Here is a 23,067-nt window from a genome sequence, read left to right on the forward strand (position 1 = left end):
GATTTTTCCTTAGTGTTGTACTCAAATCGTGGGGTTGCATGCAAGTGCTTCATTTCATGTAGATGAGATGTGCCTTCACATTTGCTTTGGGTGTGCAGAGCAAATAGCCATTTCTAAATGGCCATGTGATAGTGCACTTCGCAGGTGAATCAATGCTAGTTGTGTGTAGTGAAAGGCAAAACATTAGGGCAAAGGGGAGAAATTCATTTAATAGACTTTTTTAGGATGAGTTGGAAATAAATTATTATTTCAATACTTAGCCTCTAGGGGAAAAGGAAATGTATTGCACACACATGAGTTGCACTTGCAAACAAGGCCACCCAAACTCCCTAGCCTTTGCAATCTTATATACAAGACTTTTAATGAGTGGTGGGATCTACCCACCCACATTTACAACTATTTTCACCTATGCATCAACAACATAGGTTCCATTACTTGAGCAACAAAACCATCTTGACACTACTAGCATGTTGACACTACTAGCATGATCAACTCAATAGTGACTTACAATTTTCTTAAATGTTGAATCCCCAACATGAAGTGGTAGAGATTCAATGGTTTAAGATGAATTGATGAAGGTTGAGCAGTGAACAACAAGTCAACGAGTGGAGCAAAGGACCTATATGGGAAAAGTATGAGGTGAACATATGTACATGGATGATGACGAGCCCAATGACCCATACTTCAACAATTTTCTTAGATGAGCATTGGTAATCATGACCATCCATATGTTTTTGTGATATGCATAGATAGGGTTCAATTATGTACAAGTGCACATGGTAATCTTTTTGTATAACATTCATTGAAGCATGAACATCATTCCTTGAATCTTTTGATAGTTGTGGTCCCTCTCATCTTGCCTAGTCATGCTGTGAGCTTGTGACTAGTCCTTATGAACTTATGATACCATATTAGGGCTCTAGGAGGATAGAGGACTCTAGGGATCCCTAGTCATGCTGTGAGCTTGTGACTAGTCCTTATGAACTTATATGATACCACATTAGGGCTCAGTATTTATTGTACTATGTTCATGTTTTTGGGACGATAAGGAGTGTGCAATTTGTATAGCCAACTATTGGTGTTCTCTCTCGTTCTCATAACTGTGTGTGTTTATTGGACTATGTATTGTTGTTATTGTCTCTCTCAAGTCTAGGTTCCAAGGGTGTTTGTCACCTACATCCGTATCATTCCTCGTTGTAGCATAGGCATTCACAAGTGTAGCATAGGTCCTCGAGTCATATTCCGGTGAGAGGTGTAGGAGAAAAACAGTGATGGATGGAGGCTCTCACCTCCACGGGAGTTCAAGGTTTTAGAAAGGGGTTGTAGGGTTCAGAAGGAGGATAGGGTTGAGAGAGATATCTAGGATTTCTAGGATTCAGAGATGATTGCAGGGTTTAGGACAAGTCCAAGGTTGAGGAGTGGAGAGATAGTCTCCTTCGCGACTTCAAGCGGTAAAGGGTTGAGAAGGAGGATTAAAGGAGGAAGGAGGTGGTGGAGTGAGGAGGTAGACGGAGGAGGAGAAGTGTGGAGGAGGAGGAGGAGGAGGAGGAGAAGGAAGGAGGAGGAGGAGGAGGAGAAGGAGGGAGGAAGAGGAGAAGAATTAGGGAGGATGGGAGAGTGCAAGGTTAGAGCATGGACCCAAGGAGAACAAGCACATGAACACCAATAATGAACTTGAACACGGAACCCCAAAGAGTGGGAGCTTCATCTCTACACAATTTGTAGGTACCTCCAAGGTGGGACCTCTTTTGTAGGGGACCCTTTGGACAAGAGTCCCTTCACTTCACAAAGTGGGAGAACCTCATGAGTCCCTTCACAAATTGGGGGACCTTTTGGGTCTCTATACAAAGTGGGGGAACCTCATGAATCCCTCCACAAAGTGGGTGGACCTCAAAAAGTGTAGGCTTTTAGGTTTTCTTTCTCTAGTTTTGTCTTTTTGTCTCTAGATCCTAATTTTGCAAGTATGATTGGATCTTTTTTAGAGAAGATTTTGGCTATCCTCATCCTTTAAGATTCATAATACTATCTTTCAGGTTCAAGATACTACAAGAGGAACTTTGCTGCTACTCTACATACACAATGATCTCATCTTCGTTGCTCTAGACTATACTTCCGTCCCTGTTTTCGCAGAGTGAACATCACAGAGGAGTTAGCTTTGGTGTTTGAAGGATTGTACCTAGACAGGAGGCCCAGGTTCATGCAAGTGCCTGAAGGATTATACCCAGTGGGAGGCTCGTGTTCGGACAAGTGTACGACACTCTTATCTCTTTCAATTCATTATCATGGCTAGTAGATACTAGATCCCAAATTTTGGTGAGAGAGGAAAGCTTGACGGGACCAACTACCCATTGTAGAAAATGAAGGTTTGGAGCCATTTAATGTTAAGGGAATTGTGGGGGATTGCGATGTGGACGGAGTTGATACATTAGGACAATGTAACTATTCCAGCTACATCATCCTCAGCGTCGGTGATAATGCTAGCGAATGCTATAATAGTGAGAGCATGGCAAATCTGGGATGCGGAAGCCTTAGCTATCATTGTGGGTATGACAGCAGATATGGTAGTGCCACATATTTTAGATGGCGAACACTTCTTTCAAGGGTTGGAAGACATTGAGGGATACGTATAAGCTCGACAATGAGGCAAGAATTTTGGACCTTGAGACAGAGCTATACATCATGAGGATGGATGAAGGGGAATCAGTACATGAACACATCACCAAGTTGAAGGTGGTGCCGAATCAACTGGTGGGGGTAGTTGATCAAATGGAGAGCTAGACCAGGATGGCAAGGCTATTGCTGGTAATGCTCCTCCAAAGCTATAGTCGTTTTGTGACTCCGATGATTGCAGGGCATAGGGTGGTGCTGGTGACTTTTGAGGAGCTGGTTCCATTACTACTGCAATAAGAATCTTGAGAAAAGTAGTATGATGGTACAGATAAGGATGACAAGCCCGTGATAGCTCAGGGCTAGAGCAAAGGCAAGGGCAAGGGTAAGCCTACTGGTAAAGGTAAGTCAAAATCTGCCGATACAACAGAGTCTTTAGATGAAGACAACAAGAAGAAGAGAAAGAAAGGACATGTTGTGAAAGATTGCAAAAAGAAGAAGGTTGATCATAAGAAGAAGGGTGCCAAAGGGAGTCAGCTTAGGTGGTGGTGGTAGGAAAGCCTTTCTTGGTGGCCACTTTGTGTCCTGCTAAGATTAGATATGTGGACCCCAATGTGATTGTGAGAATGTCAAACATTGAGGATTGGTCAGAAGAGGAGCGAGGATCCTTTGTGAAGGTGATGGACAGTGATGAGTGGCTAGAGTGATCTAGGTGCTTAGTAGAGGGGGATTCTTCGACAGGACCCGAGGACGTAGGTAGAGGTTGACGGTGTAGGTAATCTAGATTTGTGCGTGGGGTATGATGACTGGGGTATGATGTTTGGTTACAGACGTGGGTTGAAAGAGAAGCTGAGAGCTTAGTTAATGGAGGACTTGAGGGTGTTGAACTATGATGAGGGGGATAGTTGGAGAATATTGGTATATGGAGAGATAGAGTTGAGAGGCAGGTTAGTAACTGAAAGTGGTGGTGCATGCTGCCAAAGATAGATGAACCTATGCACTTGAAAGTAAGAGCCACCGATTGAAATGCTAGGAGAACACTCTCACGATGCCAAAGTGTTCCAACGAGCTACGATATGGGCGCTACTATAGCATCTTCATTTACTACGGATTGCGATCGGGCCACAATGTTTCGGTGAGAGTACTGCTCCCCTCCCCAGTCCACGAGGCAGCCAGGGGAACGCCGGAATTACATCGCAGACCTGGCGACGAGAACCGTAGCAAATGCCAGGAGTAATCCGGCATTACATAGCAGAGCGGCGAGCCGGAGAACGGTAGATAATGGCAGGAGTAATCCGGCATTACATCGCAGAGCCGCGAGCCGGAGAAGTACGGTAGAAAATGGCAGGAGTAATGTGAGCTGGAGAAAAGAGAAGATGCTAAAGGAATAAGGTATTGTGGACGACGTCGAAGATTTGAATAGTTCAACGAGAGAGGATACAAAAGAAAGACAGAGAATTGACGGGATTTCGAGGTGGTAGATGTGTTTGTGCGGAGTATCCGGAAACAGCATACCACCGAACCGATTGTGATCAAAGACGAAGAATTTCCCAGGCTATTGTCGCAATTAGATCCACGAAAGTGAAATCTGAACTTCGACAAAAGGATTGTGCGAAGCACGGAAAATTTCATGATCAATCTACCATTCGGAACGTGAAGAATCATGAATTCAAATCGACGGCGAGTCGAGATCACAAAATGAGGATGAACGTCGACTTTGATCTCCGAAGAGAGGATTGTAACTCAGAAATTTGTGATAAAATCTACAGTCGGGAAAGTGAAGAATCATGAATTGATCAAATCGACAGCGAGAGTAAATGACAATCACGAAGGTTAATTTTGAATTTCGAATGTCGAGCAGTCGAAGAAACGATTGGTAGCGACACAGAAATTTCCCAATCTCCATTCAAATCGTTAAATTCAAATCGAGAGATTCACGATCGTTTGACGACGATCGTGAATGCTTGTTTTTTTCGTGTGTCTTTGTGAGGGATCGCATTTGCTGGCATCGATTGACCATTCTTCTCATCAACTCTCGCCCTCTCCGTCCTCCACATTTTCGCTTTTCCAGTAATTTAAACGACGATCACTCCAATGTTCTTCCCTGTTTATCTCACTCGTTGAGCTTGCACAGTAGGACGGCGTCAAACTTTGCACATTATCACGCCATGCCATGCCTTGCCACCTCTCCCTTCCCCTGCCTCCCCCCCGCATCGGAGCACCAATCTCAATCCTCTCTCGTAGCTCTCTCTCTGGTCTCTCTCTCGTCTGATCTCGGCCGGCAGCCTCCTTTCTCTATCTATCAACCCACTGCAGCTGGTCTTTCTCTTGCGACTAGCTCGTTGCCACTGCCGTCCCCTGTCTCCACAATTCTTGTCAAGCTTCTCACAACGAGATCCTTGAGCCCAGATTTTTAACAGTAGTGCAGCGATCGTCGTCCTTTACTCCAATCTTTTGTCACTGTGACCAGCGCAGCCTGCCGTCATGGCGCAGGCTGTGGAGCTCGAAAACATAGACATATGGGGAACGCAGCTCAGAAATACTCTCAGTAGAAGCATGAGCAGAACTACACGGAATCCTAGCATAAGAAATTGGGGCTCACGCGGGCCTGATAATGTGTTCACCCGCTCTATGCAATCCAGAAGGGAGCCTCAAGATGACGACGAGGAGGCGCTGAAGTGGGCAGCATTGGAAAAGCTCCCAACTTACGACCGGCTGCGAACTTCCATTTTGAAGAGCTTCGAGGGTGGCAAAATCGTTACTCAAGAAATCGATGTCACAAATCTAGGCATAGTTGAGAGGCAGATGCTTATAGAGAAGTTGCTGAAGGTCACGGAAGAAGATAATGAGAAATTTCTGATCAAGCTCAGGAATCGGATTGACAAGTATGCGCCAATGATTTAAGCTGCGATGTCGCTTTTGTGTATGATCCGTCATTTGCCAGTAGCAAAGGATTTCGTTTAAGCTTGAGAGATGATTCTTTTTGCTCCGATGTGGCGTGATCGTGCAAGAGCCCCAACTCTGGCTCTTTCGAGGTGAAGCTTACGTTTTGTTTGACTGTGTGCGCGGTTGTGAACAGAGTTGGCATTGAGTTGCCGACAGTAGAGGTACGCTTTGAGAACTTCACTATTGATGCCGAATGCCATGTCGGAGGCAGAGCTTTGCCCACACTTTGGAACGTCATCAGGAACTTTGCAGAGGTGAGTTCATGCTTCCAAGCGATATCTTTTATGAGATTATATGTGGATTGAAACATCTGCATTTTGCAATGGGCTACGAATTCTGAAGTCTGGCTTGGACGACGGATGTGAAAAATGGTTCTACCACTTTTGCGCAGGGAATCCTTGGTGTGCTTCACTTATCTACAACAAAGAAGGCTAATCTTACCATTTTGAAAAATGTTAGTGGTATCATCAAACCTTGCAGGTGATTCCATTTTTTTGCTTAAAGCAGGAACTATCCTAATTCCAATGCGAATTCTCAATGTATCTATGAAGCTCAATGCATTTGCATTTGCACGATTGTTTACCCACGAACAGCTTTCCGTTACAGGATGACACTTCTTCTGGGTCCTCCTGCATCAGGAAAGACGAGCCTTCTTCTGGCTTTGGCTGGGAAATTGGATCCCTCTCTGAAGGTGAGCTAATGGATATTTGTTAGCCAATTTTGCTCTGCTCTGTATTGGTCTGCCGCTGTCCTGCCAAGTGCTCCTCTGGGAGTGTAAATGTGTACATACTTCTAAGCAAGGTTTGTAAAACACGCACAGACAAAGGGAAGCATCACGTACAATGGTCACACTCTTCGTGAGTTTGTTCCCCAAAAGACCTCCGCATATATTAGCCAGCATGATCTGCACATTGGAGAATTAACAGTGAGGGAGACTTTGGATTTCTCTGCTCAGTGCCAAGGAGTTGGGACAAAATACGGTGAGTAAGATCTTAATGCAAACTGGTAGGCGAAGTACATCTGCTGTGTTTGTTGGTGAATCTAAATACAGAAACGTGTCTCTCTTGTTAAAAAGAGATGCTATTGGAGCTTGCCAAGAGAGAGAAACATGCGGGGATTTTTCCTGATGCTGAGATTGATGCATTTATGAAGGTCCGATACAATATACTTCATGTATCCCTGTAATCTCAACTCGTTTATTTTCATGACGTGCATTTTTTATGTATTCTTGTTTAATTGTTGATATAGTGCGAGTGATGTTTCTAAACAGGCAACTTCCTTGGAAGGGATCAAGGGTAGTCTACAAACAGATTATAACTTGAAGGTATGGTTGCTATAAAAGAGGCAGGGTTTATCTGGTATACTGTAGAACGTGTGCCTTTGATAATATACTCTCCTGGTGTTTGTGAAGATTCTTGGTTTGGATGTCTGTGCTGATACGATGGTTGGTGATCCTATGCGAAGAGGAATCTCAGGAGGTCAGAAAAAGAGGGTTACCACAGGTACATTGTTCAGATATGATTTCATGTTGAAGTGAATAATCGTAGAAAGTAGATTTTCCTTGCCGTACCCTTAACTCTACAAAATTTTCTGCTACCCATTTTTTACAGGAGAAATGATTGTAGGGCCAACTAAAACACTCTTCATGGATGAAATTTCAACCGGTCTGGACAGCTCTACTACTTTTCAAGTGGTGAAGTGCCTCAGACAATTTGTGCATGTCCTGAACGGGACCATCTTAATGTCCCTTCTGCAGCCTCCACCAGAGACCTTTGAATTATTTGATGATGTGCTTCTGCTTGCAGAAGGACAGATTGTATATTTAGGCCCACGAGAGAATGTCCTAGAGTTCTTTGAGGTCTGTGGCTTCAAATGCCCAGAGAGAAAGGGCACTGCAGATTTCTTGCAAGAGGTAATTTAAGAGGCTACTTGAGGGCCTTTTGGAATTCACTTTAGCAGGAAATGAATGCAGCCCTGCAATGCTAATGTTAAGATGGGCATATTTTACAGGTCACTTCCCGTAAAGACCAAGAGCAATACTGGTTCGACAAAAGAAAGCCCTATCGTTATTTTCCAGTAAAGGAATTTGTCGATAAGTTTAATCACTTTCATGTGGGTCGTCGTCTTGCTGATGATCTTTCTCGTCCATATCCACGGGAGCGGAGCCACAGGGCAGCATTGTCATTTAGCAGATATTCGGTCAGCAAGGTGGCCCTTTTCAAGGCCTGCTTTGCTCGTGAATGGCTTCTCATGAAACGTAACTCGTTTGTCTACATTTTCAAGGGTGTGCAGGTACATCCAAACGTTAACAGTTTGATCTTATGGAGGTTTCTTTCTTTACGTAATCCTGGCTGGACATAACTCTGTTTCCACTGTTTTACAGCTGGTTATTGTGGCCTTCATTGCAATGACCGTGTTTTTAAGGACAAGGCTCAAAGCAGATTTAGCAGATGGCAATTACTATCTTGGGGCTTTGTTCTTCTCGCTTGTCATCATCATGTTCAACGGTTTTGCAGAGATGTCATTGACAATTTTAAGGCTCCCTGTTTTTTTCAAACAACGTGACCTCTTGTTCTACCCTGCATGGGCTTACACGCTACCAACATTTGTTTTGAGAATCCCGCAATCCATTATTGAGTCAGGTCTCTGGGTGTGTCTCACGTACTATGTTATTGGGTTTTCTCCAGAACCTAGCAGGTAGATGCTAAGGCACTACCTAGTGCATATATGGGTTTGAACCTTTTTTCAGCATGTAGTGGCTTTCGACATAGCTGTCTATAGGATGACCAAGTGTCCCGAGTTCTATTACTCAAGATAAGGTGGAATTGATATGTTCAGGTTTTTCCGGCAGTATCTTCTACTCTTTCTCATGCATCAGATGTCTTCATCTCTCTTCCGGTTGATTGGTGGTTTTTGTCGATCCATGATCCTTGCCAACACTGGTGGTTCCTTTGTGCTGCTAATTATATTTATGCTTGGAGGATTTATCATTCCACGAGGTGTACTTTCTAGACATAACTTTGGCCCTACAAGGTGCTCTTTATTTTCAGAGAAGTGCATCATTTGTCTTCTGATGGTGGGTTTCTTGCTGCAGCAAAAATTCCCAAGTGGTGGATATGGGGTTACTGGGCATCTCCCCTTGCATATGGGGAGACAGCAACTACTGTCAATGAATTTCTTGCTCCTCGATGGGTGAGGCCTAACCTAGTGCTTCTTATAAGGCAAAATTTCAATCCAGCCTTAATATGCTACAATGCTTTCGTCAGGCATTAATATATTGTTGCCTTGCAGAGTAAACTGGTGAACTCAACGGATGTCACTACCACTGGTGTTGAAATACTCAGAAATCGCGGGCTTTACACCAAATCTTATTTTTACTGGATTGGTATTGCTGCTTTGGTTGGATTCATTGTTCTGTTTAACATCCTCTTCACACTGGTGTTGTCCTACTTCCACCGTAAGTGAGCATCAGCAGTTCGGCTGTTTTTGTGGCAATAATGTGGAATCATATCTGTGTGTTCGGTACAGTCTACCAATGAAATGCCATTATTTGTGCAGCAATTGGGAAGCCTCAGGCTGTAATTTCTGAGGAAGCACTTGCCGAAATGCAATCCAGCCAAGAAGATAAAAGTGATGCTGTCTTGATGGATTCTATGAAACGCTCTAGACGTAAATCTCTGCCGAGATCTTTGTCTACTGCAGATGGAAATAATTCTTGTAAGCAGGGCTTCTCCTCAATTCCATGATATTTGTATATGGTAGGCTTGAAACCTTTGTGACTCTGAGTGATTGCATGCCTTGTTCTGCAGTTGAGGTACAGATGCACTATATGACACTTAGTTCACGACACCGTGACAGCTACAATGATGGTGGTGAGAGGGCTGGAGTGAAGCATGGAATGTCCCTTCCCTTCCAACCACTGTCCATCTCTTTTGAGGATGTGAAATACTATGTAGACATGCCTGTGGTAGGCCTCTTGTTCCTTTTCTGTTATGTTAAATGTGATTTTTTCTCAAATTTTCTGCTTCATCACACAAAGGCTGCTAGTCTGATGATCATATGTTCTAATCTTTGAAGGAAATGATGGCACAAGGTGTCACAGATAGCAGACTACAATTACTGCGGGGTGTCACAGGATCTTTCAGGCCTGGTGTGCTCACTGCTCTAATGGGTGTTAGTGGAGCAGGAAAGACGACTCTCATGGATGTGCTTGCAGGCAGAAAGACTGGTGGTTACATCGAGGGGGACATTTGCATATCTGGCTACCCAAAACAGCAAGAGACCTTTGCTAGGATTTCTGGCTATTGTGAACAAACAGACGTCCATTCTCCTCAGGTTACTGTTCGCGAGTCTCTCGTCTTCTCCGCTTGGCTCCGATTGCAGGCAAGCATTGATCGTGAAACAAGGATGGTATGCTCTTCAGCAACACAACTTAATACTCGTTTTTCTGATCTCGCTGTTATTTTTTCCTTTGTGTGCCCTGAAGACTCTCTCTTCTGGCATGATGTCTCTTTTTCTTGAAATTGGGAATATTTTGTATGCTGCAGCAATTTGTGGATGAAGTTATGGAGCTTGTTGAGCTTGACAATTTAAGCAGTGCCTTAGTAGGGCTCCCAGGTGTAAGTGGGCTGTCGACTGAGCAGCGAAAACGGCTAACTATTGCTGTGGAGCTTGTGGCTAATCCTTCTATCATTTTTATGGATGAGCCTACATCGGGACTGGATGCTAGAGCAGCAGCCATCGTAATGCGTGCAGTACGAAACACAGTGGACACAGGAAGGACAGTTGTTTGTACAATTCATCAGCCGAGCATTGATATTTTCGAAGCTTTTGATGAGGTGGGCAAAATATGAATCCATGTGCAGCTGAAAGGACTTTTTTGTTTTTTTGATGGGCATGAAGGGCCGAGCTCTTAAAAATTATGGCTCACTGTTGTAAACATGACTGAAACTCTCTCCTTTTTCAGCTTTTGTTGATGAAGCGAGGTGGCCAAGTCATCTATGCAGGGCCATTGGGCAGACATTCACAAAAGATAGTTGAGTATTTTGAGGTGAGACCAGTTATCCTTCATGTTGATATTCTTTGGTGTTTTCATCTGAATGTGGAGAAAGAAAGAAAGTTTATTAAAGTCTACTGAAGACCGATGGGTCTATGAGACTGATAGAAAACGCGATACAATGAGCTAAAGGGTGGAGCTACTAAGCGAGCATCCTAACCCATGCTAGAGAAAACTGTGTAGACATAGTCAATGCTAGCATCATACATGTCGCCATAGTCATAGACATCCCTGGCATCATCATCCTCATAATAGATGCATTCTGATCCAATACAATACAATACAGTGCAGCACACACAAGGTATGGAAACGTCAAGGTACACCCAATGATGGACTAGGTAGTGTAGGCAAGAAGCCCATACTGGATAGCTATCTGCTGTCTGGAGTAGTCCATCGTGCCCTCCTGGTGGCTACTCTACACCCGACGAGTGCCACAGTAACTCTTGTCGGCCGTATCGCAGGTCTGAAAATAGAAGAAATGTCAGCTAGTGTGATCTGTGCGTTTGTCCTTTGTCGAGTGTGCTGCATCTTGGTCTCGGGGTCTTTGCCTCTCCTGCTAAGGTCACGGGGCAGCACGCTTTGGCAAGAAGAACTCTGTGATCATACTCTGGATGGAGCAAACAAGGCTCCCGTCCTTGTCTCCGTGATCTTATGAGATGCTCTATGTCTGATCGCCTTGTGAATGAAAGTAGCAAGGCATCTCTGATCTGGGTATGAGAGGAGTCTAGAGAGGCCCTCGAATCCGTCTCTGAAAAGGCAATAGTTCACGGATCTCGTAGTAGACTGGGCAACGGAAGGCAAATTGCTCCGCTGACTCAACCTCATGCCGCTCACATAATGTGCACAGAGAGAGAGAGAGAGAGAGAGAGACAGAGAGAGAGAGAGAGAGAGAGAGAGAAGCTGTAGATTATGAACATAAAGCATCAATCCGATGTGATCTCAATTGCTGAAATAGAGCAGCACATGAGTTCATCTTCCACCTTTGTTTTCTATTAATTCCCAATTTCCCCAACCATTTAGACTCCTCTTTTACCACCCCTTTCCTCTCATCATCTCTAGAGCCTTTCATGGTAGCGTATCCTTTTCATTTTGCGAACGTAGTAAATAAATTAGTAGAGTGCTTCTCCTGCTAGATGGAGCATTCCTACTTCTGTCAGCAACATTGGGTAAGGAGTTAGTGGCCTGCCTTCTACTTCCTCAGCAATGAAGCTCTTTTGGGCTCACTCAATCGTTTTCCATGCTTCCCATGCTAGGCCGGGTCCCCATGCTAGGTAATCATAGAAAACAACTGGTTGTACCAAGTTAAAGAACAAGAATTTTTTGGTTTTCCAATGCCATTATGTGTCTCTCTATATTTGCTTCACATCTTAAAAAAGGTCTTTTGTTCTACTAAGTCTCATCTCTGCACACAAGCATTCGATTTGTAATTGTATGCTACTTCCAAGCCTATATATTTATATTGAAGGCTTTCTATATGTCTTGCTCAAAATATAGGTCCTTGTCCTTCTTTTCAGCTCCTATGTGAAATGCAAATTATTCTCTTTCTCATGAATGCTTCAGATTACTGTTCGTTTTTCTTAATTTACGGAGCAAACAAGGGTGTAGGGATAGAGAAATGGATTTTGGACATGGCCATCCAATGGGGAAGAGCACCTAGATTGGTATTATGTTGACTCTTGCTTAAGCATAGAGCACATGCTACGTGTCTACGTACTTTGAAGTGGATATGGGTGAGGTGAGTGAAAGTGACAAGAAGACACATGATGAGACATGCAGAGGCTCACATGTCTTTGTACCACCCCATTTACTCAATTGGGGTACTAAGGTTCCTCCTTAAGGTCTTGGACCTTATAAAAGTGCACTCTAATGTGTGTAACCCCACCTAGGAAGTGTCACATGTCCAAATTTGATGGCGTTTGAAGAAATGTCTCCAGCTCAAGGGCCCCTATCTATTTAGATGATTCGATGCCACCATAAAAATCTTGGTTAGTGTCTACCACCCTATGCTTGGATGAGTAGAAGTCCTCTTTTTATCTCTTGCCTCCTATTGCCTCTTCTGAAATATCTCGTCTCTTTTTCTTGCATATGCTTTCTCTTAATACTTTTGCATTTGCATCGCCTCTTTATACATTAAAGTTCATATTCCTCTTGGTGCCGAATGTCCAAAAAAGGCGGACGTATCACCGTGGTGTGTCTTCAATATCCCTTTGTAAGTGTCAACATCTCTTTGTGCTCACATGAAAGACATTCTTTGTGCGCCCGTTAATTGGTAATCTCTCCTCTGGATACAATGCTGTTGAAATCTTGTGTAAATATAGTGCTCAATCATCTATAAAAAATCTCAACAAATTAGTTAGCAGCAAAAAAATTTCTCACCCATATGTGTTGAAGTGGGTAAAGATTGGGCATGGTTGATTTCAAACCAAGATTTCTTGGTGGAGGTATTTCTACCTCCTTGTTGGAGGTCAATGTCCCCACTTGGGAGTAGGCATATGAGGAGGACATGGGGGCATTGGACCATAAGGGGGAGATGATTTTGGGGTTGGGGGGCTGTATTGGATGATAGATGCACAGCAGCAAGCTAGCCCTTGGGAGGTCATATTTATAGGCCTACCCAAGGGGGTCAGCCCAGTAGGGCAAAACCGACCAGCAGGTCGGTTACTTCAAGGGGACAGCCAGCCCCTGTATAAGGCCCCCCTCACCCCTCAATTTTGCATCAGCCACTGAAGCCTATAGGAGGCAGCCCGGAGCAAGAGTTCAGCAAGGTTAGGCTGTAGAGAGTCTCAGTTTGCCCAGCCCTATGCTGGTTGTTTTGTGCTCACCTACGCACTTATTTTGCCCATTGTTTGGTGGAGGAATGCATCTGAGTTCTCTCTCTATTTCTTTTTCTTGTATACGCTGTCTATTCTCTACTGTTTGAGTGAGGTCTTCATGAGTGAGCTGCATCATTGAGTCTGAGAGATGGAGCTGACCCTCGTTCGCAGAGGGTGGGAGGACTGAGTGAGTCTTTCCTCCATTTCCAATATGGTATCAGAGCCAAAGCTGCAGTTCTAGGTCTTCACATCAAAGGATTGAGTCGTTCTACACCAAGGCAACCCCGATTCAGCTCAGGTCTGCACAGGAGTTCTGTTATTTTCTACAGTGAGTTATTTTGCAGATTTGGTGTGTTGCAGCAAGATGCCGTAGTCCACAACCTCTTCAGTCACTGCTCTTCCTTCCTCCTCTTCCACTCATATTCCTTCTTTTACTATCCCTAACTTTGGAGAGTCTGGGAAACTAGATGGGGCCAATTCTCCCATCTGGAAAGTGAAGATCCGGAATCATCTAGTGGCTTGGAAGTTGTGGAGGCTCACAACAAGAATGGAGGCAATGACGGAGGATCAAGTTGATGGCAAAGGGAGCATGTAGATGTGTATGAACTCGAAGCATGGGAGGATAAAGATGTCCAAGCCCTTGCGTTAATCATAGGGACGACGGAGGATTCAGTTATCCCTCACATCCAGATGGTGGATGCGTCAGTAGAGACGTGGGCCACTCTGAAGGATCTATATGAGACAGACAACACGTCTTGTATTCTAACTCTTCAGCATTAGCTGTTCAACATAGGCATGGATGAGGGAGATTTTGTTCATGACCACTTGACAAAAGTCAAGTGGTGAGAGATCAACTTGCCTCAGTTGGTCAAAATGTGGATTCAAGCTAGTTGGCACTGCTGACACTTGGCATGCTACCTAGAAGCTTCAAGGGTTTTGTCACAGGTGTCATAGCAAGAGAGAGGAACAAGCCTCTTAGGTTTGAAGAGCTTGAACCCTTATTATTGCAGGAGGAGGCCCGGGAGAAGCTGTACAACAAAGAGGATGACAAAGCACTTCTGGAAAAAGACAAGCCCGGCAAGGGCAAGTCTAAAGACTCCAAGGCAACAGGCCGAAGATGCATAGAATAAGAAAAATATTAAGTGCTTCTACTGTGAGAAACTCGGCCACTATGCAAAGGACTCCAAGGCAACAAGGCTGAAAATGCATAGAAGAAGAAAAAGATTAAGTGCTTCTACTGTGAGAAACTCGGCCACTATGCAAAGGACTACTGAAAGAAGAAGGCAGACTTGAAGTGGAAGAGGGAGTCCAAGAGTAAGGAGGAGCCAAAGACAGATTCAGCCAATGTCAATATAGAGGAGCGCTTCTTACTCATTGGGCACTGTTTGGCTTATGCACTGAGTGAGGGCAAGGAGGGCTGGTATGTAGATAGGGGGGCTTCGAAACACACGTCCAACAAAAGAGAGTGGTTCAAAACTATGGAAGGTGCTCATCCCGATTCAAAGGTGATGGTGGGGGATAGGCGGAGGCAATTCTAATGCAATACATGCCCTAGCTTATGTTTCTTACATCCAAAACAATTGCCTTCCTCAATGAGTCTTTCCTTTTCTTCATCAGTCATAGAAGGAAATGGCACCCATCTGGGACATGATTGGCTGTTTACATTCTGCACAAGAGCCTTTCCCTTTCTTTAATTGAAGGGCTTATGAGAATTCAACTTTCTTTCAGCTATTTCATCCGGTTTAGTTGTTTGGGTTGAACATTTTAACCTCATATCTTACATTAGGGTTTAGGGCTGCTAGAGATTTCTTTCTTCTATCTTCGTCACTGTTTCTAGGTAACTCTAAAGAGATACATGAGATGGGATTAGATGTGTAGCCCCTTCATGGGCTGCATGATAATCCGATCCTAAGGATGGATTAGCAGGCTTCCTCATGCTAATTTGATCCCTGAGATCAGATCAGCATGAGGAAGCCTCCTAATTTCCAAAACTTGGCTGAAAATTCAGCAAAAGTCTCATTGTCGAACTGCTTGAATCTTTCCCAACTGAAGGTCAAGTTCTCTTAATGACTTGGTGGCATGAAGTTGACTTTCATCTGTTCCACAAACTTAGCCCATTCAAGGATAGCCTCTCTTTCTGTTTGTAACAATGACCACCGGATTAAAGCATCCTTTTGTAGATGCAATGTAGCAAGAGCAAGCTTCTCTTGATTGGTCTTATCTTATTGGGAAAAGGAGACCTCGAAATGGTGAATCCAATTAAAGATTTTTTGAGCCTCCCTTTCTCCATCATTTTTAAGGAATTAAATTCTCTTGTGGTTGAAACTTGGTTCTTTTTAAAGTAGTACTCAGCTCTTCCTACCCAAAATTGAGAACCCTCTTTGTTCTTAGCTTTGTTATTATGGACTGCTCAATCATATAACCAAGATGAGAAACCAGCTTATCAATGGGAGACCCTTCCACTCTTCTCTTCGCATTTGCATTATAATCCATGTGCATGGAATTTTGGCCTAAAGGTGTAAACTCATCACCTTGCTCTTGGGTGGACTTATTTTTTCTCTCATTTCCAAAAGAGAACTCTCTATCAATAGGTTCTTGTTGGAAAGAGGAGGGTAACTCTATTCGTGGATTATCATAATCAACTTGTGTATAAGTTTCATCTAATGGATCCTATTCAAGAGGAGGTGATGTTGTTCTTTCCCTCTCTCCTTGAGGTAAGGGTGGAAATGGGACAACTTCATTATTATGCATCCCTTCCCCCTCCATTCTTTCTTTCTACTGATAAGAGGAAATTGACTTGCTGTAATTTCAAAACAGAGGTTTATTTTATATCAAAACTCAAATATTGTAGAGTAAGTGGTAAGCTGAAATATGCCTTTCCCTTGTCTTTTGCTGTAACCTGATGCACTGAGTTTGGGTTGCTTAGTTTGAGTGAATTGGAGGTCTCCATGCAGTTATGGGTGGGATATGATGGGGGGATCACCCCCTTAAAATCTTGTTTCAATCAGACTTTCCATTGTGGAGAGTGTGAGGGTCCTTTTCCTCCAAAAGTATGACGATTAAAGGGCAAATTCACACGGGGGATGGGGTCCCATTGATAGCAGAAAAAAACAGTTGGGGAGCAATGGAAAACCCTCAAGTGGATTAAGTATGATTTTCTGCTTACCAACGCCTCTCTCAACCAGCAAGAAGACAAGCCTTCAAAACAAACAACGTCACCATCACCATCTTTTCACTTAAGCATAAGTCATTGTACCCAACAAATAGCTTCAGATTTAGAGATGTAGCCTGGACACCAGCGGGATCAGCATAACAGTGTGGAGCTCAATGAGGACGGAGCAAAATGCACAACACCCAGAGCAGGTATCCATGTCATAAACTCAAGACAAACTCCTACAACAACACTGGAACAAAGCACAGAAGCACACAGAAATCCCCATGATTCAGAATTTCCCAAAACCATGACGATTTCAGATCAGCAGCCCAAAACGATGCATTTATCTCAGCTCATACTCGACCTTATGTACACAAGCATAGATCCAAAACTTCGACACTGCCACATAGGTGTCTGTACAAATCCCCGTGCTCAACTAAATCAAACACTTGCGCAATCTCTTTGAGCAGATCGTACATAAAAGCTATACTCAGGCTGTCCTATATAACATCATCAATATTTCCGTACAAACTTACGCCAGCGAGCCCTATAAGCAGACTGTACATCACTCGTGTGCAAGCAACAGGTGTCTCCACACAGTTCCTGTACATGCAGTCCGTGTGCCCGTATGGAAAAATGAGCAGCCCCAAAAGCTCTCTTCACCCTTAAGTTCTGAACTCTTCTGAGATATCTTCATCCATGAGATCTTCTAGCTTGTCTGGCTTCACAGTAACAAGACCACAACTGCTCATACTCATAATTCTGACAAAATATTTCTTGAGTCTGAAACCATTGACTCTATTCTTGTGTTGCCTCCCATCCAAGTCTTCAAGCTAGTAAGAGCCATTCTTAAACTTTTTTGTCACACGGAAGGGTCCTTCCCATTTATTCACAAACTTCTTCCTTAAAGTAGAATCCAAGCTACTGTTAATACTTTAAAACTAAATCACCCTCTTCGATCCTTTTATCTCTGAATTTTCTGTTTGCCCTCTTTTGATTCTCTTCCTGGGTTAAAACATAATGTTCATTTGCCTTCTTTCTATCAAGTTGTGCTTCTTGCAAAGCCAGTAACATGTTCTTATAATCTGATTCTTCACTCATCTTCATCAACAATTGTAGGGCTGGAATCTCTACTACGAAGGGCAACAAAGCTTCTTTCCATAAACAAGATGAAAAGGAGAAAACTGTGTGCCTTCCTTGCCTGCAACCCTGTGAGCCCATAATGCCCAATGCGAAGCAAGATCCCAATCCTTTTCATGTGTCCTCATGGTCTTCCCCATTATGTTGATGCATTCACCATTAAACTTCTCAGTCATCCCTTTACATTGGGGGTAACAAGGGCTGGCATATCTGTGTTTTATTTTCAGCTTATCACATAACAAATCCATCAGTTCAATTCTGAAACCTGACCCCCTATCAGAGCAACTCTAATGGTGTACCAAATCTGCAGCAAATGTCTTTATATACAAATTTACTCACTGTCTTAGCGTTCACAGCCCGCACCGCACGTGCTTCATAACCTGGTTAAATAATCTACAGCCGTCAACATATAACAATTTCCCCTGGCAGTCTGGCATGGAACCAATAGCATCTATTCCCCACTTTTCAAAAATGTTGTATGCAAGCATGGTGTTCTTGAGATCCGGATGTAAGACTCTTTTCGCTCCATATCTACACAAGAAAACGGCTGCTGTTGTTTTCCATCATTGCTCCCATTGTCGTCTTGAGAAGAGCCTTGTCATTCGCCTTACTAAGTTGTCTATGTTCCTGTTTTTGGCCTGCCCTGTGAGGGTAGGCTTTAGCAGAGTGACCGTTTCCTTCCCAAAGGGAAAATTCGGTAATTTTGAGGTTTATTTTTTGTTGTTTTTCACTTGCTATTTTCATCCGTTAAATTTCTCCATCTTTTTCTCCACTCTCTCTTTGTCTCCCCCCCGCCCCCCCCTCTCTCTCTCTCTCACACACACACACACACACACATTTTTGGTGGAAATCTCTCTCTCTCTCTCTCACACACATAGCTTTCTGCTCTCTTTTCCATGCTGCCCATCCAATTTATCTTCTTTTTCCCTATTTTGGATCCTGGGTAGGCCTTATGAATGATTTTCATCATTTATATTATTTTTTCTTCTTTTTCACCTTGTTTGCACTTTTCCACCTTGCCAATACTGTTTTGCGGTCCTTGTCGAACCAAGCATTTCACTGCTACCGTTTCCTTTTTGAAAATGCTTGTAGGCTGAGCATTAGAATAGAGCTAGCCTCACTTTCATGTCAGTAATGTGTAGGCCATCCTATCTGCTCCAGCCTTGCCTCTAAGCTTTCCTTAGACTGTCTGGCTTTCTTGAAGTCAAACCGGAAGAGTGCATTCTCCTGGCTGCTTGTTTTAATTGATTCATTTGTGAGATCAAAGCTAATAAACATGAGAAGATCATGACATTTTCGCTCCTATTTGTGTTTGTTAAGGGCTCATTAAAAACGAGTAATGAGATTGTTCATCCCACACTTGACCCTACCCTTGTGTATGTTGCACGTGGGGTTCACCCTTATGTGGAAAGATACTGGCCCTGCTACATATTCAAGAGTTGTAGCACCCACAAAAATTGAGTAAATGTTTTCCCATTTCTGTTATTTCTCCTTTGTCTGAGGCTTTCTGTCAAATTCATCCATACATAAATGATTTGTGCTTCTATTATCGTTGGAGCTTGTCTACATCTTGTGCGTGGTATTATTATTATCTTTCTTATTTTGTTAAGTTTTTAAATTTCCTTCCCATCTGGTAGAAGGGATCTGTATTAGAAAAGTATGAGAAAAATAGCATGTTGCAAGGAAGCAGCATTGCATGAATTCCATCTCCACATTCTCTTAACTTATGTAGTCTTTATTCCACGTGGAATGCTGGTAAGTCATTCCCTTCATGCTCATATGTCTTCTTGGCGCTAAAGACTGAGCATTTTGTAATGAAAGTTTCCTAGGTAGGAATCCTGTCATGTAATGTCACTTCGTCGACATTCTGAAGGTCTCTGTTGCTGTCCTTGATTCTTCTTGTCGAAAACCCCTGCTTTAACCATTTTTTGAAAGGCCGTTTGTCCTTTTGAAGTGTTCAGCCTTTTTTGGCACATATAGTGCTAGTGATGTTTGTCTCAAATCAGTTTTTATCTTTGCTGTTGGATAAGGTGATGATAATTGCTTGTTAATATGTTTTTGAATGTATCTGCAGGCTATTCCAGGAGTGACCAGGATTAAGGAAAAGTATAATCCTGCCACATGGATGCTGGAGGTCAGCTCTGTTGCAGCAGAGCAGCGCCTCGGTGTAGATTTTGCAGAAGTTTATAGGAAATCATCTCTGGCCCAGTAAGTATGCCTCCTGTCTTAATACGCGCAATATCTTACAGTGGACTACTCTATATTTACATAGTCCCAACGCTTGCTTGTAAATTGAAGGAACTTGAATGCAGGCGCAACAAAGAACTTGTGAAGGAGCTCAGTTTGCCAGCTCCAGGAACAAAGGATCTGTACTTCCCTACCCAATATTGTCAAACCTTATGGGGGCAGTTCAAATCTTTACTATGGAAGCAAAATTTGACTTACTGGCGTAGTCCGGGGTACAACTTAGTTCGTTTCTCATTTACGTTCATATCAGCGCTAATGTTTGGTACCATATTTTGGCAGCTTGGTACAAAAGTGTGAGTATTTTCCCAAAATTGTGGAGCTTGAAGATATCTTTTTCTTGTGCTCAGTGGCTTTAGCTATCTTTTCTCATGATGCAATTGTTTGCTGTGAACAGAAAGTACCAGCAAGACCTATTAACTGTCATGGGAGCCATGTATGGCGCGACACTTTTTTTGGGAATAAACAACTGCTCTACAGTGCAGCCTGTAGTATCTGTTGAACGTACTGTGTTTTACCGTGAGCGAGCAGCTGGAATGTACTCAGCTATGCCGTACGCCTTATCTCAGGTTGGTTTGGATTTTGTGCAAAATTCGTCGATTGGAGGGGATGGGTCTAAGTTATGCCTTCAAATTGCCTTACATATCTTGGTGGGGAATTCCAGGTCGCCATTGAATTGCCCTACGTGTTTGCACAGACACTCATGTATGGTTTTATCGTATACTCAATGATCGGTTTTGAATGGGTGGTACGGAAATGTTTGTGGTTTTTGTTCACAATGTTCTGCACGTTTCTGTACTTCACCTACTATGGAATGATGGCCGTTTCCATCACACCCAACCATCAAGTTGCAGCGATTGTTGCATCAGCCTTCTATGCTGTCTTCAATCTTTTCTCAGGGTTCTTGATGCCCAGGCCGGTAAGTTTCAATTGAAACAGCTTCCTCACTTTGGGTTTTAGTTCCGGTTTGTAGACATACCCCTTGGATATTTTCTGTTTTTCCCCTCCATATCAATAGATTTATGCCTTGTGATTTGATAGTTCCTGAGCTGTGTTTTAAACAATCTATGCAGAAACTACCCCAGTGGTGGCGTTGGTATTACTGGCTCTGCCCGACCGCATGGACTGTGAATGGTCTTATTACCTCTCAGTATGGTGATCAGAGTCAGGGTATAATTGTAAACTCTCCAACAGGAGGCACAATGACAGAACCTCTGAATGCCTTTTTACGGACGACTTTTGGGTTTCATGAGAACTTTCTTGGCGAAGTTGCAATAGTCCTTATTGTCTTCCCGCTCTTCTTTGCGCTAACGTTCACCTACTGTGTGAGGACGTTGAACTTCCAACGCAGGTGAGATCGATCCAGGTTCAAATTTGTATACAATGAAAGCTCGAGACATTGGAAGGCATGAAATTGCAAGACCTCCCAACAACTGGAGATGGGATACTTTTGAAGAGGTGCATATTGTTTTGAAGGAAGGGAGGGAAAAGCTCATGAGAGAGGGGCATTCAGACCAAGAAGCTATGATACATACTGGGAGAACATTCAAATTTCAGACCAAGAGAGCTATGAAACTGGGCAGGAAGAACTTAGTGTGGATGATGGATCAATCCATGTTCACCTCCTGCTTCTGTCAACCGCTGTGTTGTGCCTATTCATCAAAGCCCTTATCTGTTAATTTTGCATTGATATCATCCACCCTTTTCCTATTCAATCAGTAAATTCTTTTCTCAAATCCTTTTTACGCATCCTTCTGTGTCTGAACATGTGAGAAAAATATGTCCTCAAGAACTCACATGATAGTCACATATATCATCGAGTGACCCTCCTGAGTGTGTATCCTCCTCCTCCCCACCTTTGAATTGTGCTACGGTGATTGTTTGTTGATCATACTTTAAGGAGAGCTTCATTCTTCATGGAAAAACCTTTTTCCACACTGGACTAGCAAAAATCAGCTAATTTACAGCTTGCATAGCAAAAAAGGCGGGTAATCTACAACTTGCTTTGAAATTTCCGCTCAATAGGATAGGTTCCCCCTATTGAAAAGTCTTCAAAATTGTATTAATTAGTGGAGAAGGGAAAGGGTGAGGTGTGGGAAAGACAAGGGGAAGAGTGATCAATAAGAATGTCTATTTATGAGGAAGAATCTAGAATCATTTTTCTATACTTCTTTCACTACATCTTTATGTAGTCTAGTGGAAAGACCCTAGCGTAGTGGAAGTACCTTGTGAGCGGGTAAAGGATATCTTGAGTTCAAGTCTCCTCTTTGCTTGGAGTTTTGAAGTTTTTGCTTTGGCTTGCACTTAATTGGTCACTTGACCTTTTGAATTTCTCCATTAAAAATAAAAGGCCTTATCACAATTATGTTTCCCCTTAGGTCAAGTTACATATATGGAATAATTTGTTCATATTAAGGGCCTTTAAGTGAGAGATAATGGAGGAATTAAGTGAGATAATTAATGAAAGTGTTAATGAGAGAATGAATGGAGGAATAGAGTGAGATCTAAATAAGCACTATAAAAATGAAGATCATGCATTTCAAACTATTTGCAAACATTATCCTTCAATCCTTGATCAACTTATTGTTGGAAACTTAGGATTATCCTTCAATCCTTGATCCACTTATTGTTGGAAACTTAGGCTTAAGTTGTATTATACATCACAACTATAAATATTATATTATCTTATATAATAAGAGTATGATTCAGAATTATATAGGAGGTAAGGCACTTGACGACACAGACAAACAATATCCGATTTAGTGCTATATAGCACATACAATAGTTGGTGTAGTGCTATGTAGCTGCTTTATTGATAGAGACTAACTGATTTAGTGCTACATAGTTGATTGATATAGCTGATGTGGTACTATATAGCACATACTATAACTTTGATCCATGTGAAAGAGAACTCATACAATTGCATAGCATTAAGAGAACTTGTGGATGTGCAATGTGCTTTACAGCATAGACAAAAAACATCAAAAGATAACAATTGAAGATAGGTTTAATCACAAATAATTATTTGGTATGTACATTGGTCTTACAAAAGCTCTAGCTCCTTTATAATATTCACATAATGTGAACCATAATATGTGTACAAGACT

The 23,067-nt window shown here is 42.8% G+C and overlaps 1 protein-coding gene across 1 annotated transcript; it reads left to right on the plus strand.

Annotated features, from left to right (window-relative positions):
* The first annotated feature begins 4,970 nt into the window (after positions 1–4,970).
* On the plus strand, positions 4,971–21,729 carry LOC147899115 (ABC transporter G family member 36-like). Its single transcript, XM_087378334.1, has 24 exons — positions 4,971–5,492; positions 5,687–5,807; positions 5,945–6,033; positions 6,160–6,244; positions 6,374–6,533; positions 6,629–6,705; positions 6,824–6,877; positions 6,965–7,055; positions 7,164–7,465; positions 7,564–7,845; positions 7,937–8,250; positions 8,392–8,552; positions 8,648–8,745; positions 8,845–9,010; positions 9,112–9,270; positions 9,363–9,520; positions 9,631–9,963; positions 10,101–10,391; positions 10,520–10,603; positions 19,791–19,924; positions 20,029–20,256; positions 20,358–20,529; positions 20,625–20,879; positions 21,034–21,729. Exons 1-24 carry the CDS (start codon positions 5,092–5,094, stop codon positions 21,313–21,315), a joined length of 4,497 nt encoding a protein of 1,498 aa, XP_087234460.1. The 5' UTR covers positions 4,971–5,091; the 3' UTR covers positions 21,316–21,729.
* Positions 21,730–23,067: the final 1,338 nt, after the last annotated feature.

This window comes from Dipteris shenzhenensis, chromosome 8, assembly GCF_047967505.1.
Source record: "Dipteris shenzhenensis isolate YYH24624 ecotype China chromosome 8, Dip_SZ_1.0, whole genome shotgun sequence".
In the NCBI taxonomy this organism is placed as follows: domain Eukaryota; kingdom Viridiplantae; phylum Streptophyta; class Polypodiopsida; order Gleicheniales; family Dipteridaceae; genus Dipteris; species Dipteris shenzhenensis.

What these genes read in the sequence shown, in the direction of transcription:
- LOC147899115 (XM_087378334.1), top strand. Translation starts at nt 5,092, where the DNA reads ATGGCGCAGGCTGTGGAGCTCGAAAACATAGACATATGGGGAACGCAG. An exon ending in ACTATGTAGACATGCCTGTG is followed by an intron (nt 9,521 to 9,630) that starts GTAGGCCTCTTG and finishes TAATCTTTGAAG; the next exon opens with GAAATGATGGCACAAGGTGT. An exon ending in TGGCAGCTTGGTACAAAAGT is followed by an intron (nt 20,257 to 20,357) that starts GTGAGTATTTTC and finishes TGCTGTGAACAG; the next exon opens with AAAGTACCAGCAAGACCTAT.